The 20,298-nt window shown below is 43.9% G+C and overlaps 1 protein-coding gene across 2 annotated transcripts in view; it reads right to left on the bottom strand.

Annotated features, from left to right (window-relative positions):
* The window catches only part of SLC5A11 (solute carrier family 5 member 11), a 54,162-nt gene that overhangs the window by 1,331 nt on the left and 32,533 nt on the right, over positions 1-20,298 (bottom strand). For both annotated transcript variants that reach the window (XM_046665555.1, XM_046665556.1), the window contains 7 exons: positions 17,291-17,496; positions 12,025-12,160; positions 4,742-4,849; positions 4,243-4,393; positions 1,869-2,037; positions 1,224-1,439; positions 424-586 (listed from right to left, as the gene is read on the bottom strand). In XM_046665555.1, coding sequence (XP_046521511.1) covers positions 424-586; positions 1,224-1,439; positions 1,869-2,037; positions 4,243-4,393; positions 4,742-4,849; positions 12,025-12,160; positions 17,291-17,496 — 1,149 coding nt within the window. The remainder of the gene's footprint in view (positions 1-423; positions 587-1,223; positions 1,440-1,868; positions 2,038-4,242; positions 4,394-4,741; positions 4,850-12,024; positions 12,161-17,290; positions 17,497-20,298) is intronic.

Genomic DNA, 20,298 nt, shown 5'->3' with positions numbered 1-20,298 from the left:
ACCATGGGGCCGGCCCCAAAATCTCCCAGTTTGTAAATGTCAACTCACATTTTATTAAAACAGTAGGTGGGCTAAACCATAATATGTCTGCAAGCTGCCAGTTTGAAACCGGTAATTTAGAGAATGCCAGTACTCCAGCCTACTGTGTGGGGTTTTGTGAAGATTAAATGAAACGTATTTTAGTAAGCATTCAACAGGTGTTTGCTATTATTGCTCATTTGAGACACTTGTTGAAAGTTACTGAAGAATCCACTTTTGGTGGCCAGAGAGTGGGGAAGGACCAGACTCCGGGAGTCAGGGGATGCTAAATTCCAAGTCTGCCCCCTTTCCCTTTTCTGGCTTGTGATTTGATAGAAAAATCTCCCCGTATACACATAATGGTTCTTGAGGCTCCTACTGTCACTGAGGAGAAAGGCAACTCACAACTGTGGGTTTTGGATGTGTTTTCTTGAACAATCTCCAAAGGGATGCTGGTGCTGCTGGCTTCTGGTGTCCCATTCTGAGGGAGTGGCAGGGGAGTTGCTGGTGGCACCTGTTCCTTCTGGACCATGGGGTCATGACGAGTAAACCAGGTCAGGCGACTGACCTAAGGAGCAAGGAGGAATTGTGAGATTGGGGTAGGGCGCTGTCATGCCTTTCTCCCATCCCCTGCCCAACCCCGAGTTCAGCCTTCCCATCCGAGTCCGCTCCCAGTCTCGCCCTCTCCCTCCACCCTCCAACAAGCTTCAGCTCCCTGCACTTCTCAGATCAGTGGACGTTTCCCCCACTCATTCTCCCATCTTTCTTTGACAATCCTAATTCTCCTGTTGGGAACTCACCCTCCCTCATTCTAGTCCCCAGAGCTTAACCCTAGCCCTGGGGTATTGTGGGACCAGCAATCAGCCATTCAGCTCATCCACTTATCTGGCTATAGGGATTGAATTTGTTCATGGGTAATCATGGAAACGCTGAGACAAAAATACTTATGCTTCTGCTTAATGAGACTAAGAAGGATATACCCCTAGAAGCTGCTGGCCCCACCTGGGGCCTGAGAACAGAAGCAGAAGTGAGAGATGGATTCTGATGGTCTTTTCCGAGTCCCAAACCAATCTGTCCCTAAAGCCCAAATCTAGACTGTTCCACTTTTTGAACAATCAATCCTCTTTGCTTAAGCCAGTGTGGGTCCATTTTCTGTCACTTGCAGCGAAGGGTCTCAATGGATAGAGCACGAAACTCAAATGTACCATTTCCTTGGAGGGTGGCTCTGTGAACCAGCTCACAGTGGCCACAGTGGTCAGAGTGATCACTGACAGAACCATGGAGAAGTAGAGGTAGTGGACATCCTTCACCACGGCGGGGCGCTCATCCAGCTGGTCACACCGAGGCTGCGCGTAAATAAAGTCTAGCACCAGCCGAATCAAGCCGACAAGAAGGCCCAGGATCAGACCTGAGAAGGCACCCTGCAAATCAGAGGAAGGCCATCTTAGAGACATCCAGGGCTGTGGGGTGGCCGGCTCAGGCCTCCAGAAACCTTAACAAGCTGTCTCAAGAGCTTGTCTTTCACTGCAGGGAGCAGTAATTTGAGAAGAGTTGAAGCAACTTATCTGTTTATCTTTTACAGATAATCAATTATGTATAATTCACTCATTTGTTGTTAATTCAACTTCCCTGTTTAATGACAAAATGCATCAAAATAGAACCCCCATTGCTTTTTATTCAAAGTCCAGGTAACACCCTCCCTGTATCTTCCTCCACAGACCTCACCCTCCCTAATGACACCCAAGTCAAGACATCCTCATGTTCCGCCTTCGATCCCCTCCACACCCATCCTCTCCCATCCTCAGGGGCAGCACCTGGTTGTCACATGGTGGGGGCTGATCCAGATCTACCTTTTCATTGGTCCGCTTCCAGAAACATCCCATGATGAAGACCACAGCCACAGGCGGCTGCAGATAGGAGCTGATGGACTGGATGTAAATGAAGAGTTGGCCACCCTGGCTGGCCTGGACCACAGGGATCCAGAGGATGGAGACCAACACGAGAAGCAGCACAAACACCCTGGGGCCGGGCAGGAGAGACCTCCGTTAGTGCTGGCTTCCCTGAACACTTACTTCTCTTCTTTCATATAGCTGTATTGAGGTAGAATTTATATGCCATTCACCCATTGTAAACATACGGGTCAGTAACTTTTTGGTAAATTTATAGAGTTGTGTAACGATCACCACAATCAAGTTTTTTAGAACATTCATCACTCCGAAAAGTCCCCTCATGCCTATTTACAGTTTATTCCTGTTCCCACCCTAAGAAACCACTCATCTGCTCCTGTCTCTGTAGGTTCACCTTTTCCGGACATTTCATATAAATGGTATCATACAATATGGTCTTTTATGGCTGGCTTTTTTCATTCAGCATGTTTCTGAGACTCATCCATGTATCAGTATTTCGTTATTTTTTTTTTTTTCTGAGGAAGATTAGCCCTGAGCTAACATCTGCCACCAATCCTCTTCTTTTTGCTGAGGAAGATTGGCCCTGAGATAACATCCGTGTGCATCTTCCTCTAATTTATACATGGGACGCCTGCCACAGCACGGCTTGATAAACGGTGCATAGGTCCACACCCAGGATCCGAACCAGCCAATCCCCATCCGCAGAAGTGGAACGTGCGGATTTAACTGCTATGCCACCAGGCCAGCACCTATATCAGTATTTCATTCTTTTTTAAATGTTGAAAAATATCCCATTGGATCCAAATGCCATTACATATTCTTGTGTACCCTTCACCAGTCAATGGACATTTAGATTGTTTCTACTTTTTGGCTATTATAAAAAATGCTGCAAAGAACATTTGTGTACAAGTCTTTGTGCAGACATACGTTTTCATTTCTAGGAATGCAACTGCTGGATTGTATGGCAAGTTTATGTTTAACTTTTTAAGAAACTGCCAAACTGTTTTGAACAGTTGAATCATTTTATGTTCCCACCTGTAATGCCTGAGAGTTGCAGTTTTTCCATTTCCTTATCTGTCTTTTTGATTATAGCCATTCTGGTGGGTGTATAGTGGTATCCCACTGTAGTTTTCTAAATTACAGTCTGATTTGTAGATTATTCTAGATTACAAATTCTTTATCAGATATATGGCCTGCAAATATTTTCTGCCAATCTGTGGTTTTTCTTCTCATTTTCTTAATGGTGTCTTTTGGAGTGAATTTTGATGAAGTCCAACTTATCATTTTTCTCTTTTATGAATTATGTTTTTGGTGTCATACCTAAGAACTCTTTCCCTAACCCAAGGCTGAGAAAGCCCTCAGGATGCACCTTCTTGAGGAGCAGAGCCCCCAGACGCTTATTAAAATTTATGTGACTTTCCTCTTGGTCATTTTCATTCCCTCCCGTTAGACTTCAGCCCTGGTGGTCTAGTGGTTAAGATTGTTGCTCTCACTGGCATGGCCTGGGTTCATTTCCCACTTGGAACCACACCACCAGTCTGTCGGTTATCACACTGTGGCAGCTGCGTGTTGCTGTGATGCTGAAAGCTAGCCCACTTGTATTTCAAACACCAGCAGGGGCACCCATGGCGGACAGGTTTCAGCAGAGCTTCCAGACTAAACATACTAGGAGGAAGGACCTGGCCACACCCTTCTGAAAAAATTGGCCATGAAAACCTTATGAATGGCAGCAGAGCATTGTCTGATCTAGAGCTGGAAGGTGAGAGGATGGTGCAGAAACACCGGGCAGAGTTCTGCTCTGCTGTCCACAGGGGCACTGGGAGTCAGAATCCACTTGATGGCACTGACAACAGTAGACTTCAGGACTTGACCTTGATAGAGAAACCTTCCCCCCAGTCTCCTCTTCCCTTTCACCTGGCTAACTCATATTCACCCCTCAGGTCCTGGTCCAGGTTGGGGACTCCTCCTCTGGATGCCGAGGTCTCCTGGCTCCCCAGTTAGAGCACTCAGTGGGCTTATGTTTTCCTGCTTACTCATCCTTCTCTTCCTCTAGCCCCACAAAGGCAAAAACTGGGGAGTCTTTTCTTTTCACTGCTATGTGCCCGGCACCTGGCAGAGGGTAGGTGTTCACTGAACATCCCTTAAATGAATGAACGACTTACTCATACACGAAGTCCTAAGGTACCTCACTTTCGCTGTCGGAGGAGGACGAGCCACCTGGATGGGTGGGCTTTGCCTCTGGGGGAGCTCAGCTTACCCCTCCCTGGGCATCTGGACTTTTCACTCCCCTGCCTGGCCCCACCCAGGAAGACCTTACCTGCCCACAATCATGAGCTCCTTCTCAGATGCCCGAGGCCGGATATGATTCCAGAGGTCCATAGTGAAGATGGTGCTGGCACTGTTAAAGATGGAGGTGAGGGAGGACATGAGCGCCGCCACCATCACAGCCATCATGAGCCCACGGAGCCCTGGGGGCAGAAGGGAGGTCTATGGGCCTCAGGCTTTTTCTGCCAACAGCTGCTGCCTTCACTCATGACCCCATTTCCCCAGGCCCGTAGCCAGCTGATCCCTATAATTTCAACTCTGAGGAGGCAGAACCTCAGGGGTGGGGCCGTGAGGAGAGACTCAGAGGAGCAGGTCAGGCAGAGCTGCCTGAGCTTCATGTGGGGCCCCTGGCTCTGGGGCTCAGTCCTTCGGCCCAGAGCCCATTCCCTCCCACAGCCCTCCCATCTTGTCCCTCCCTCAGATCGGAACCCAACTAATGTCCTCCTTTCAGGGTCTCCAGGGGACTCAATTCAGGGGTGAGGAGACACTACCTGTAGGCAGGAGTTCCAGCACAAGTTTGGGATATGCGATGTCAGAGCAGCCGGAGGGGTTGCCACACACCTTCTGGCAGATTTCTGGATCTGCACAAGCCACTTGATCTATGGAGAAAACAAGGCCCAACGCTGAGCACACAGACCCTCAGAGCCTCAGGCCTATCCAAAAAATGGCCTGACCCAGACCACCGCCAGTAGACAGGGTTATTGCATGTAGGTTTATAGCTCAATGAAATAAAAAAGAGCCTAGACTTCCCAGAAATAAAACCACACATATACGGACAGCTAATCTTTGACAAAGGTGCCAAGAAGTTACAAGGGAGAAATGATGGTCTCTTCAATAAATGGTGTTGGGAAATCTGGACAGCCACGTGCAAAAGAATGTAAGTAGACCATTATCTCACGCCATACACAAAAATTAACTCAAAGTGGATCAAAGTCTTGAAGATAAGTCCTGAAACCATAAAACTTCTGGAAGATAATATAGGTAGTACACTCTTTGACATAGAACTTAAAAAGGATCTTTTCGAATCCTTGTATTCTCAGACAAGGGAAACAAAAGAAAAAATAAACAAGTGGGACTTCATCAGACTAAAGAGCTTCTGCAAGGCAAAAGAAACTAGGAGCAAAATTAAAAGACAACCCACCAATTGGGAGAAAATATTTTCGAATCATATATCCAACAAGGGGTCAATTTCCATAATATATAAAGAACTCACACAACTGAACAACAAAAAAACAAACATCCCAATCAAAAAATAGGCAGATGATATGAACAGACATTTTTCCAAAGAAGGTATACAGATGGCCAATAAACACATGAAAAGATGTTCAATATCACTAATCATCAGGGAAACGCAAATCAAAACTACACTAAGATACCACCTTACACCTGTTAAAATGGCTATAATCACTAAGATTAAAAATGACAAATGTTGGAGAGGGTGTGGAGAAAAGGGAACCCTCATACACTGCTGGTAGGAATGCAAACTGGTACATCCACTATGCAAAACAGTATGGAGATTTCTCAAAAAACTAAAAATAGAAATACCATATGAACAACCTGTCCCGCTACTGGGTATCTACCCGAACAACTTGAAATCAACAATCCAAAGTAACATATGCACCCCTATGTTCATTGCAGCACTATCCACAATAGCCAAGACATGGAAACAACCCAAGTGCCCATCGACCTATGATTGGATAAAGAAGCTGTGGTATATATACAATGGAATACTACTCAGCCATAAAAGACAAAGTCGTCCCATTTGCAACAACATGGATGGACGTGGAGGGAATTATGCTAAGCGAAATAAGCCAGACTGAGAAAGACAAACACCAGATGCTTTCACTCATATGTGGGATATAAACACAGGGACAAAGAAAACAGTTCAGTGGATACCAGGGGAAGGGGGTGGGGGGTCGACACAGTTGGTGAGAAGGAGCACTTACGTGGTGACAGACAAGAAATAATGCACAACTGAAACTTCACAATGGTGTAAACTATTATGAACTCAATGAAAAAAAACCAGCTTAGACTATAAACGATGACCTTCTGACTTAACCTTTCTGAACTTGAGTTGCCAAATCTGTAAAACTGGGACAACAATGTAGTTTTGCTTCATATGATCTTAGAGAGGATTGACTGAGATGATACAGACTCTGAGACATAGGAAGGGCTGAACACACTTCAGCTATTATCATTGTAACTCAAATAAAGCTGAGACCACTCAGCACAGTTTCCTGCCTCAGGATCCATACCCCACCTGCCCCTGCAAAAAAAAGGAGACACAGCAATTCACATCTTTACTGCAGTTTCTCAGACGTACAAAGCAGAATGGATTGCTTGACACATGGCAAATATTTTTAAAATTCTTCTTTTCCCCATCTCCTTCTCAATAGCTCATGTAGTTCAATGGCACTTCCTCATTTTTAGACTTAGGAAAACTCAACCATCCTGCCTCTGAATTTCTCTCTCCTCTTTTTCTGCATTTCTGTATCAATTCTTTTCTCTCCTGAGCAGCATTCTGATTTTCTAACGTAAACCCATCTAGTCTTCCTGGCATCTCGAGTTCGTCATCCCTGCCTATCATCATAATGAACACATCCCAAGCAGGCAAGCATAGGCCTCCAGCTTGGCAGACAGAGATAAAAAATTACACTAGTGTGTGGCACAGAGGAGGTGCTCGATACATTTTTGTGGAGGAGAGGCCAGCTATTACATTATTATTGGTCACTCTTCATAACCATATGAAGGAAGTAGAGATTGCTTTTACCATTTCACAAATGAAGAGAAAGTCTCAAAGAGGAGAAGGGACCTGATTATAATCACCCAGCAAGGTCATGTCAGAGGCAGAACTTAAACCTGGCTCTCCTGACGCCCAATCTAATTTTTCAGAGAAGGAAGACCAAAATAGCATATGCTTTATCCATTTTCAGTCACCATCATCTCAATGCCTACCCGACACCACTCACCCAGCTGGACCCATATTACTTCTCAAGTCTCTTTTGCCAGGTGCATCTAGGAATAACTCCCATAAATAACTCCCAGACCCTCGCTCTGCTCAGTCCAAAGGCTTGGGTCCTTCTTCCTCGTTCTGGTCAGTGACACTGCCTTTCTGCCCCATCTTTCACGGCACGTGGGAACCACCCTGAACTCTGTTTAGGGGTGGGCATGGAGCCTTCACTGCATGCCACTTTCTCCCCTGGCTCTGATGCAGTCTCAACGCCTTGATGACCGTCTAGTTGAGGCCTCAAATTCACAAGTGGCCTTGAATGCAGATGTTCCATGGTATCTCCAGATGAGGTTGTATATTTAGTCATTAAATTTTTATCTGCATTAAAACTGTAATTTAATAAATGTAAACATTTAAAGTACACTGCAATTTTTATAATCCAATATTGTTTTATCTTCATTTTCTTCTTTAATGTAGCAGAGCACCTAAGAAATGGAAGTAGCCCCAGGCCCTTTCGTCCACTGGGAAACCCAAGGGCTAACTGGTCATGGTAAGATTTCTCCCCTCACTGTCATATTTTCTCAAAGCTGAGAGCCTTCACTCCACTCGCATCCACCAATGGGAAAGGAAATGGGTGCTGTGGCCACAATGGATAATATTAATAGCAATTGCTGTAGAATGAAAGTAGATGCCCCCAAAACTCCGGTTCAGACTTAGACAAAATTAAGCCTATAGACCAAAAGCGGTATCTGACAAGAAGCATCGAGAAGAAACAATCTTGTTGAGAAAAAATGTTTTTGAGAGGTCAGAGTTCTTATCTTTTTATGACACTACTGAGGAAGCTTAGGAGAAGATTAGAAAATAGTTACATTTCCAGAATAGTAAGGAGCCTCCCAGGAGGGGCAAAGGTCTTGTTTAAGTTCAAAATCTTATGGGCTCTGCCCTTTTTATTTCAAAGCTCTTCTCTTCAAGGTACACTGAGAAGGAGCAAGACCCTCCCTGGGATGTTTAATTAACTACAGAGTTTTTGTTTAACCTTATAGGAATGCAACCTTCAACCACGGAACACATGACACGCACAGTTTATAAAGCATGTTTGTGGAAGAAAATTGTGTTCGTTTGTGCAGTCTAAAGAATATGTCCGCCATAGGGAAATTAGTTGGTGCAGCTAAGTTAAAAATGAAACCAACAGCCTGTGATCATTAACCCACCATTCGGTAACATCTGCTCACCTGTCTCGGGTTAATTAATCAACCATTTCATATATGGAGTCAGTTCTCGTGTCAGACCCTCTGATGCTTGAAATAAAGGATGCCTTTAGCAGAGTCAAGTTCAAACATAGCACAAAACCTCCTTCTTCCAAATGCCAACGTTCACGGACGGGGCACTATGACTCAGACGCTGCAAGTAAACTGTACACACAGCTTCTCATGTAATCTTCATAATTCCATGGGGGAGATATTGTTATTATAACTATTTTAAAGACAAGTAAACTGAGGGCCCAAAGAGATTCCCAAATCATACACCAGTAAGTGTCACAGACAGGTCTCAAATCCGTAGTTTATGCCAAAGCTCAGGGGGAGATGATTGGCTTTGTAAATAGGTAAATTTCTAGACTCTGTGTGTTGTTGCTTTAAGGGTTGTTTTGCTACTCTCTTAATTTCCGTTAGGGTTCCTTCAAAATGTGTGCCATTTCTCAGATGGGCTAGGTGGAAGAGGGTGTTGTCCAGGCTCATGAGAGCTCAGGATCAGAACATCCTTTTAGGCGGTTTCCAGACCCAGTTGAGATTCAGGTGGGAGCTGGTGGAGCCAAAATGGAGACAGAGGTGGAAATGGGAAGGTAGAGCGGCTTGACCCCGAGCCTGACGCTCTAGGCCAAGGCTTCTCAATCTTCACGTGGATGTGTTCAAACGGGTCGCTGGCCACCCCCGGAGATTCGCGTTCAGTAGGTCTTGGACAGGGCCTGAAAGTTTGCGTTTCTAACAAGTTCCAAGATGACACTGATGCTGCTGGATTGGGGACCACAGAAGTGCTGGTCTGGACCTTCAAATACACGATGCCCACCTCCCTCTCTTAAATTCTTTTTGCAGTTATTGCTGGTACCACATGCTAGGGTGTTTTCATATAAATTTTATCATCCCTTTTCAGGAGTACCAGATTCATTCATTCATTACTTTACAAAGACTGTAGGGGCGAGGAATACGGCCTTATGTCTCATTTAATAATGATCGTTGATTGGCTTACTGACCGCTGAGAGTGATGGTCAGGGTCTTGTTATTGATATTCCAGATATTGATCCAAAGCTTAACATGTGATTTTCTGAGAAAGACAGTAGCATGATTAAGACTCAGGTTTTGAAGGCAGATGTACCTGGGTTGGAATCTTGGCTCACCCACCACTAGCCAACTAACTTCCAGCAAGTCACTTAACCTGGGAGTGATCTCGATTCCTCTTTTTTCCTTGACCCCCACATCATTAATCTGGTTGGCTCCACTCAAATATATTTTCAAACCATCCACATGGATCAACTGTTGCCCCTTCACAGAGGTCTTCCCTAGAAACCCTGTCAGGCCCCCCAGCATTCCCTCTGGTGTCCCCCTGCACATTTTCTTCACAGCACTTAGCACCATCAGTGGATATATCACTTATTTATTTACTTATTTTTGTCTGTCTCCTCCACCACTAGAATGTAAGCCCCACAACAGCAGAGATACTGTAAGTCTCATTCACTTAAGGATTTCCAGGGTCTTCTAGAATAAGACCTGGCAGATAATTGGTTCTCAAAATATTGTTGACCACATGGAAGAATAAATAAATGAATTAATTAATTTCTCTGAGCTCCAATTTCTTCATCTGTAAATAAAAATACCAATAATAGTACCTACCACAAGGCCGTTTTGAGGAATAGATGAGATAATACATGTATAAAATAATAAGAATGAACACTTACATAGTGCTTACCACCTGCCAGGCACTGCTTTAAGCTTTACAAGGTATTATCCCATTTTATGAGTAACGGAATAGAGGCACAAAGAGATTAAGTGACTTATCCAAGGTCACACAGCTATTAAGTGGCAAAGCCAAGATTGAGGCCCAGGCAGTTCAGATCAGAGGCCATATTCACAACCACCACACCCTACTGTAAAACACTTCACGCAGGGCCTGACGCTTTGTACAATAAATATTGATTGTTTTAAGCCACATTCTTTGTTCATATGTCAAGCCTTGCCCAATAGCTGTATATTTTCCATCAAGGCACCACAAACTCAAGATCCCAGTTCTTATTCCCATCTGGGCTTTTCCAAACCTTGTGCCCCTTCTCCAGAAACAGGACTGGTTCTGGGTTCTTCATCCCATCTGGGCTGGAGGAGCACAACCCCAGAGTTTAGCGCCACGGACAACCCCCACCACTGTCCTTCCCCAACACTTTCCTCCTAATTCTGGTTTTGTTTTGTTTTGTTTTGTTTTTGCAGGGAACATTTCACCCTGAGCTAACATCTGTTGCCAATCTTGCTCTTTTTCTTTCCTCCCAAAGCCCCAGTACGTGGTTGTATATCCTAGTTGTAGGTCTTTCTATTTCTTCGATGTGAGCCGCCACCACAGCATGGTAACTGACAGATGGGTGGTGTGGTTCTGCGACTGGGAAGCGAACCCAGGCCACCAAAGCAGTGAGCACCAAACTTTAACCACTAGGCCATCAGGGTTGGCTCTCCTCCTCATTCTTAGTGTCCTAAATTATTTTGACAAAACTTCTGGACCAACTAACCATTTCATCCTACCGTTACCTCTGTGTAACATCATGTAGGATAAGACATAGGGGAGCAAGCTTTCTGCTTTACACTCCCCTTTGAGTTAATAACAGCCTTGGTGGGTACTGGGTTAAGCTCACTGAGGTAGAAAGAAAGGAACTTTCTTCTGTACAGGTCACCAGTTCCTGACCTAAGAGTGACCCCAATAACATCACTCCCCTCCCGCCCTCCCAGTTCTTTTTATCCCCACAGTGCAAACCACATCCCTTTACCACATTAAAAAAAAAAAAAAAAAAAGCTAAGACAAATACTCTAGAAACTTTAATAGCCCTGATTTTGTTAAGAAAATTACCCCCCTCCAAGGGTTCCATTGGGCCAAAGTTACCAAACCACCAAGCTCAAACTCTAAAGCATGAAAAGAACTCTCACATGAGACTTCAGAGACCTGACATCTGGAACCACAAGATTTTAGCCTAGTTTGTGATTTCAGAAAAATATAGTTGATTTACAGTGCAATATACTTCCAAGTGGAAAACCGTGGAGTCATCAATAAGAATGAAGAAGGTTTCCTATGTACTGATCCAGAAGGATCTCCAAGATAGACTAAGTTTGAGAAAAAGTTGAATTTAATTCACAGAAATGTACCAATGTCTCTTCCTTAGTTGTGACAAATGTGCAAACATGAGGTAAGAATGAACAATGAGGGAAGCTGGGTGAGGGATTATGAAAATTCTCTGTACTGTGTAAATCTAAAAGTGCTTCACATGAAAAGTTTATTAAAAACAATAATAAAGATGCAGAGCAGTGTATATAGTAAAAAAATATATATAGTTGAGGTGAAGCCCCAGATAGGTCTCTACTTGGTTTGGCCTGGGACACCTGTGGGATGTTCCCACTGAACCAGTGTCAGAAAACAGTCCAGAGTCAGTAGATGCCTAGATGGAGACGCCTCAGTGGAATCCCTAGGAAGGGACTCCAGTTGCATTCTCTCGGGACAGTCAGTAATATGTTTGGAACACTTTGCAGGACCTGAGACTCACAGACAGATAACGTCTCTTCTCAACTGTCATCTTACCTGGAAAGAGGACACGGCTGACCATTCCGGGGAACACCATTATGAAAAGGGGCAGCACTTTCAGGTATGCAGCCATCAGAGAGCCTCCTTTGGCATGGGACATGTTCTTGGCAGCCAGAGACCTCTGAACGATCACCTGGAAAACAGTGGGGTGGTTGGAAGCTGAGATGGTTTTCTCTTAAGACAAATGAACTGTGCGTAGCTTCTTGGTGGGTGTAATGGACTTAGGATATTGGCTTGCCTGGCTTTTCTTTGAGGAAGCCTCTCTCTCCTATTCTCAGTCCCTGTGGTCCAGTTGGAGTAGCTATGACCCCAACACTGTACTCTCTCCACTCCTCTATCCTGGGGTTGACGCTGGCCAATTAGAGCTCTCCATAGAATTGCTTCACTTCTCTGGTTACCATGATCAGTTAAGGAAAAATATGAACCCAAGACAGTCCAAGTACATCTCTCCATGGAACTCCTTTTTTTTTTGAGGAAGATTAGCCCTGAGCCAGCTGCTGCCAATCCTCCTCTTTTTGCTGAGGAAGACTGGCCCTGAGCTAACATCCATGCCCATCTTCCTCTAATTTATATGCGGGATGCCTACCACAGCATGGGTTGTCAAGTGGTGCCATGTCTACACCCTGGATCCGAACCGGTGCCACGCCGCTGAAGCGGAACATGCGACCTTAACCGCTGCGCCACTGGGCCCGCCCCTCCACGGAACTCCTTCTTAAAGGAGGCACTCTACCACCCCCAGCCTCCATTGGAACTGCTAACCGTGGAGGCAGCTGGGACTGCTGGCTGCATCTCTGCTGTCATATTGGGGAAGCTTCCTTGAGACTGAAGTCATCTCAGAGGAAAGAAAAATAAAAATTGTAAAGAGATAGAAACAATTTCTGATGACATAGGATGAGCCCTCAATCCAGCTGTGCCAGGTCTGGTTTATAGTGCCAACACAGGATACAGAAAGCCTGGGTTCAAATCCTACCTCCGTATTTCTTTGCTGTGTGACCTTGAGCAAACAATCTTACCTCTCTTTGCCTCAGTTTCCCGATCAATAAAATGGGGATAAGATCAGGGCAGTTTTGACAATTAAATGAAGTAACTCATTTAGAATAATAGAATAGTGTCAGACACAAAGTAATTGCCCAATAAATATTAGTTGTTACGATTGTCCTTATCCACCTCTGGCCTCCCAGTCATGTAAGTTTTTAAAAAATGACCTTTTATGCTTAAACTCCTTTTTTCCCAACAAACAACTAAGAGTCGTCACTAGGTCAGCAAAGAAAGATTAATGGGAAGTGTTGAGAGAGAGAATTTGTTCCAAACCCCCTCTACACCCCTGACAATTTTGGGGGCCTCACAGTATAAATGTACAAACGTTTTTTGGAGGTGACCTTTGAGGGGTGTCCCATCTGCAGAACCCATGGGCCTGGACTTGTCAGACAATTGTCAGAAGGCATCCAAATGACCAAAGTAAAATATGCAACTTTTGCTAATGGTCCACTACAGTAACAGTGACACAAACTGAGCCTTGGGGACACGGTTCAAGGACAGGCACCTGTGCCCACTGGACACGACCGACCCATTCAGCCAGTCAGAACTCAAAAGAGCCCTGGTCACAAGCTGGTCACCCAGACTGAGAGGTCTGTTTTCTGTAACTGTCAGACCCTAAAAGGGATAGTAGTCAAATGCCACTTTATAAGTTACACTCAGTTGGAAAAAAAAAAAAAGGTGAACTAGGGAGAATGAAAATGTAGTATAAATATGTGGGGAGGAGGGAGCCAGCCCTCAGGGCCTAGTGTCTAAAGTTTGGTGTTCCCACTGCTTCAGTGGCCCGGGTTCATCTCCTGGGTGCAGAACCACACCACCTGTCTGTCAGTGGCCGTGCTGTGGCAGTGGCTCACACAGAACTAGAAGGACTTACAGCTAGGATAGACAACTATACCCTGGGGCTTTGGAGAGGAAAAAAGAAAGAAAGAAAGAAAAAGAAGATAGGCAACAATGTTAGCTCAGGGCGAATCTTTCCCTGCAAAAAAGAAAAGAAGAAAAAATATATGTGGGGAGGGGGGAAGTTAACAAGCTGTATCTTCACCCATCATGGCATCTACCATCACCCACTTTATCTTCATTTGCTCCTCCTATGACAATCATGTACAAATTTTCCTTTGACTGGGGTCGGGGAGGAAGTGGGATAGCTGGCAGGGAGAGCTCATGGTGGTGGGGCCTGATGGCTAGGCAGTGGGCTTCTGCACAAACATGCAGCTAGGGGGTGGGTTCTCTGTTACGCACAGCTCTGGATAAACTCCAGAGTCCAGAGAGCATCCAGTTGGTGAGTTGGAGCAAATAAATAGAGTGGTTAAAAGTGCAGAGAGACTAAGGTGTGAGTCCCTGCTCCACCAGCTCTTTGTGGGCTTGGACAAGGTCCTTAGCCTCTCCAGGCCTCAGTCTTCTCATCTGCCAAATGGGGATAATGACAGTGCTTGTCTTGAGGTGCCCAGCAGTTCTTATGCCGAGAGGAGTGATGATTATTGTCATTGTTATTGTCACTGCTGTTGTTGGATGAAACCAGAGGAAGAAGTTCAAATAGGTCACCAAAAGAGAAGACAGTTAGAATTAGCTCTTGGAAACCAGATCATAGAGGCATAGGTCCACAGGTCAGAAATGTGAAAACAGCTAATATTGAGACAATAATGGAAGCGGGAAGGTGGTCTTCAGGGAAACACCTGATTAGGTGTAATTGTCCATGGCTGGCTTTTACGAATGTTTTTGTCTTGGTGGCGGAGGGGGTCAGTTGTCTTAAAAGGACCAAGGAGAGAAAGCGAGAGCAGGAAGGAGAATAGGAGAGAAATGCAAATATTCAAGTCTTGGCTAGGAGTGATGAGTGAAGAGAGAGAGACAGAGCGAGGGCTGAGTTGTGACTACCAGCAGAGTTGGAGCGCCTGGGCTTGTTGTTGTCACACATGGTATGCCGAGGTCCTATCCTGACCTGCCCCTCAAAAACTCTCTGTTAAGAGGGGTGAGTCTAGCTCTTGTCAAGATTTATCTGTTCAAAGGGAATGACTTGTTCCAGAGTGTTTTCTGATTGCGAGACTGGTTCCCACAACTCCTCTTCCAGCCTTCAGACCACACTATCTGAGCTCAGAACTCTCTCTACTGTTTTCTTAGGCTTTGGGTCTTGAAGCATCTGGAAAAACTACAGAGGCCTTGGTGAGTTACCAGAGCCTTTTTGGGCTGGTTCAGGGACCTATGAACAAGAACTAAAGTGTTACATCCTTACCATTGTGATGCTGTGGTGAGCAGGACCAAGTTGGAATTCTTCCCACTGTTTTTAGAGAGGACATCCATGGGGTGGTCTTCCTACAGCGGCCTGCCCCTTCTTTTGAAACCCATCCCCTCTCCACATAGCTACCCTGTCATCTTGGGCACAGTAACCTGACCCAAGCTAAGCCTATCAGAGCCCTCCCAGAGGATTTTTGCATGTGAGACTTAGGGGGTTGTCAGCCTTTCTCCTGTTGGTCTGCAGTAGGAGACAATGAAGTCAATAGGTGAGAAAGATGATGGAGAGGGAAACCAGGATAAGTTCCAGCAGTTTCTGGAAGCTAGTTCCACTTGCTGCAGTGTGTATTCCATGAACTAATAAATCCCCCACCCTTTTCCTATCCTAGTTTAAGTTTGATTTTTTTTCTGTCACTGCAACCAAGTGTGCCCTTACGTGCACAAATTATATTTGCTAGGATGTTGCAAGTGAAAGTTTCTAAAATGTGGAATTGGCTCATTTGAGGAAAGGTGAGGAGGATCCACAATCCGGAGCTGGGAAGTGAGCTCTTCTTGTTTAGAAGTTGGTTTAACTTATCTGTCACTTCTCAGAACTCCAAACATATAACTATAGAGGCTTCTGAGAATGCTCAAGAATATGGTAGCAAAATGTAAGGATAACAGACCCCATAGAATACTTCTTATTACTTCATTAAGGTGCCAAAAAAGGCATGCAAGCTTCTGTCCTAGCTGACGCATCTGGAAGCAGAGAGGAAAGAGTTTATAGCTTTGGAAAACAAAGCCCTTTCTCCTGGAGATCCAAAGCTGTGACTGAAAAGAATCCCGGTTTTTATTCCCAGGATATAAATTTGAGAGGCAGCTGAGTAAGTTTTAGGAGAGTTGTGCTGCTCAAAAACTCACGAGTCTTGGGAGGAGGGCGTCACCCTGTGTGAAAGGCCCCAGGCCCAAGGAGTGGGACATGGTTCACAGGAGTCTTCTGAAAATGAATTGAGTTAATGCTCACAAACCGGTTAGATCAGTGACTAGCAGGTGGTACAGCATGACTAATGTTTAACTGTCATTACTATTATCAATTGTTATTTACCTCTTCCGTCTCTGCCCGGGAAGATCCGGAACATGCTCTCAATCAGGGAACAATGAATGTTGCTCTGTCTTTCGTCCGTTCAACAACGAACCTAGATATAGTGCCAGCAAAGATGTGCGTTTCCGGGGGCAGCACTGGCACAGTGAGCCAACACAGACTTTGGACTCCACAGAATCGAGCTCAGAGGCAACATGGTATGGTCAGGACCAAAGTCATGGGGTCACAGGAGAGCTTGGGTTTCTCCCCCGTTTTAACACAAAAGGATTTATTACAGACACTGCTATGTCTTTTGCTTTTCTCGTTTCTTTTTTCACACCAGTTACGTATGTGCCTTAAGGCCTGTGCTCAAAGGTGACTGCCTAACCACACCTTCCTCACCACCCTGTTTTCAATTGCACTCCCACACTCTCAATCCCCCTTCCCCAACTCTTTTTTTAAATGACATTTATCACCTTTTAACATTCTACATTATTTACGTATTTATCGTGTCCATCTACCCCCATTAGAAAATGAGCTCCATGAGGCTCTAAGAGCTTTGTCCAATTAGTTTACTCATGATTTCCACGTGGCTGGTACAGAAAGGACACCCTGCGAATACTTGTTGAGCAAACGATATCTGATATCAGTTTTAACCTCCATTTAAAGCGTATCATCTCTTTTGCTTACTGGATCTTTCCATATATTCAGCAGGCTATATTAAGCTTTTCCCTTTGTAAGTATCAGCAGCTTTGGATTTGCCATTACATGAGCGAGAGCAAGAGATAAGATAACACGTAGAGCAGTAGAAAAGGCAGGAGGAGTCAAATAGGATGGGAAACGCAAATGAGAGGACAAGACGGAGGGGAAAAACCCCAGGCTCCAGCCACCCCAAGAAAAGAAGTGTCCTGGAGGGCGCTCACTCAGTCAGCTGCCCTGTACCTGATCCGTGCACCAGTACCAGAGGGACGGGATGGACATTCCAAATAGGATCCCAGGCCACGGGAGATCAGATGTCACCGGGTCTCGGAAAATATGGAAGGCATCTTCTCGGGGCAGCCCGCAGCTGCCGTTCCCACTCCGGTTGCTAGCCAGGGCCAAGAAGTACTTCTCCTTCAGGCCTTCCATCCCACCGACTGCAGCAAAACCTAGAATTCAGAGGAAACCCAAATTCGCCAGGAACCCAGACCAGTCCACAGCAAGTGATGAGGGGATGGTTGGAGCTTGGCAAACTCCTACTTAGAGCACAGCTACCAAGGAAGGTTAGCTGCCTTAAAAGATCTTAACCTCTTTTTTTTTTTTTAATGCCTTTGGTAGTAACTATAGATTGCTTCTCAAAATAATATTTCTAACGCACAAGTACAGAGAACTGTAGAGGAAACCAAATATATTGAAGGCAATCATCAAAACATAAAAACTGTGACATAGTTATTTCTTTATTTGCTCCATTAAACAGTAAGACCTAGCAGTGGGTCTAATAACAATTTAGTTTTAAAGTAGTCATGAGCACAAACAGCAGTTCACCACATCAGCAACAACTCTAAAAACACCTGGATAAAAACATCTGAGATATCTTTTGGTATCAAAGTCAGTTATTGCTAATATTCCTGTGGTTTCTTGCCTACATTTATAATTGAAAAATGCTAAATTTCAGTTATAGATTTGTGAAAATAGAGACGGATTTTTTTTTTTCCCATCCAGGTTCACAAAGCCCCTGAATTTTGTCCACGGACCCCAGGTTGAGAAACCCTGCCTTAAGGAGCATTCTTTCACCTCTGAACTTCTCAGCTGCTCTCGAGTAGTCCAAGTACTTTACAGCCTTGAGCAAGTCACTTCTCCTCTCTGAGATTCGGTTGCCTGGTCTGCAAGTGGGGATGATGTAGCACCAGCCTCGTAGGACTGGCGCAAGGACTGGATGAGACAATACACATAAAATGCTCAGCATCTGGCACAAAGCATGAACTATTCTAAACACTAATAAAGTGCTGTACTTTGCAGATAATTTGCTTCTTTTCAGTAATTGGAAGGACGCAAGGTTATCCCTAAAATAACATTGCTCTCACTGGATTGCATTCTGGAAGGCTTCTTTAGTACGGAAGTTGGTGTTACCACTTGGGGAGGAATGCCATGTGACCCGCAGCCTGGCTCATCTGTGCTGACGATTGTGGTGAACAATGGCTACTGAGAGGAAAAAAATTATCGTGATGATCAATTTTTGTCATGCTTTATTTCCCTGACAAATTATTTTGTGGTAATGGTGGTGGAGGGGGTAATGTTTTTATCAATAATCGGACTGGCCGATTTGAGTGTATAAAGCAGGTGCTCTTCACTCGGCATATAGATCATAGCAGGGAGAAAAGCTGAGAATAGAACTGCCCCAGCGTGGGTGAAAAGGAATTAAGCAGAGCACGCAAACTCGAATGTGCACACGAAGCACCTGGGAATCATTAAAAAGCAGATTCCGATTCAGCAGGTCTGCAGGGGGCCTGAGAGTCTGCTCTTCCCGTGAGCTCCCAGGTGGTGCCCATGATGCTGGTCCAGGGACCACACTCTGAGCAGCACCGATGGAGGAGACGTCAGGGTACCAAATGAAGTTTGGAGTCCTCTTGGTATAAAGGAAAGCTAGTGATTTTGAATATTAATCTTGATTTCACCCACTTTACTAAACTCCTCTTTAGGTCAGTTTTTCAGTTTCCCTTGTTTTTTCTAGGAAGCCAGTCATGTCATCTGCAAATAATAATACTATTGTCTCTTTCTTTTCAATATATATATGTTGTGGGTTTTATCTTTTACTGCCTAAATAATTAGATTGCACCCTTTCTCTGATTCTAATGGGATTGCTGCTAATGTTTCCTGGTGGCCCTTTTTGAGGGGGTTTTTTAACAAATGTTCTAACCTCTTCTTTAATATTGGACTATTAAGGTTTCCTACTTCCTCTTGAGTCAAATTTAGTAATGGATTTTCCTAGAAAAATATGGATTTCAGGCGAGTTTTCATATCTATTAGCCTAAAGTTTTGTATATTATATTCTTATAATCTAAAATTGTTACTCTGTGCTTTTAGTTTCTTTTCTCATTCCTAATTATATGGCCTTGTTTTTCTCCTTCTCCTTGATTTGATTTGCCACTGTATTATATGATTCTTTACAAAGAAATACAAAAAATACAAAATACAAAAAAATACTTTGAAATTCTTTTCAAAGAGAAACTCTTTAGTTTTCTCTTTTCTAATTCACTAAACTGGGCTTCCATATTCATGAATAGCAATGCTTTTCTAGGAGTACAGCTTTTGACTTCATCATTAACTGTCAAACGTAATGTTCTCATCATTATTTCTAAGTAGTCCATAATTGCAGTTTTTATGTCCTCTTTGACTTAAACACTATTTAGGAGACTGCTTTTAAATTGCTAAGTAATTAGATTTTTTAATATTTACACGATTCCTAGCGAGTTTAATTTTTTTGTTTTATGTCGGTAAGATAATGTAATCTGAACAATGTTTGCATGGGCATTGTGGAAAATTTGTTTATTTTTTCAATGATTAATTTTTGTAGATGGTTCTATGATGCTGGAAAAAAGGTATGTTCACAATTACCAGAATGCTTATTCATTTATGTAATTTATAACTTCTAAATCCTTATTTATGTTTTGGCTTCTTGTTCTGTCAAAAAGTCTTTTGGTCCTATTTTAGCTTCTGTCAATTTCTCCTTTGTGTATCTTGCCGCAATGTTATTTAATACACAAAGGTTATATCTTCATTTTTAATTTGCTATTTGTCAATATAAAATGACTTTTCCCTCTGTTTATGGGTTTTTGCCTTATTTTATACTTTGCTTTATGTTCCCCAATTGCAACTCTTACATTGCATTCTATTTTATTCTGTCTTTTTGGTTATAATTGTTATTCCCTTTTAAGAAAGAAACATACACACACATATATCCACATTTTGTA

The sequence above is a fragment of the Equus quagga genome, chromosome 7, assembly GCF_021613505.1.
Source record: "Equus quagga isolate Etosha38 chromosome 7, UCLA_HA_Equagga_1.0, whole genome shotgun sequence".
NCBI lineage: Eukaryota > Metazoa > Chordata > Mammalia > Perissodactyla > Equidae > Equus > Equus quagga.
Note: the sequence above shows the minus strand (reverse complement) of the source record. Positions and strands in the feature narration are given on the sequence as shown.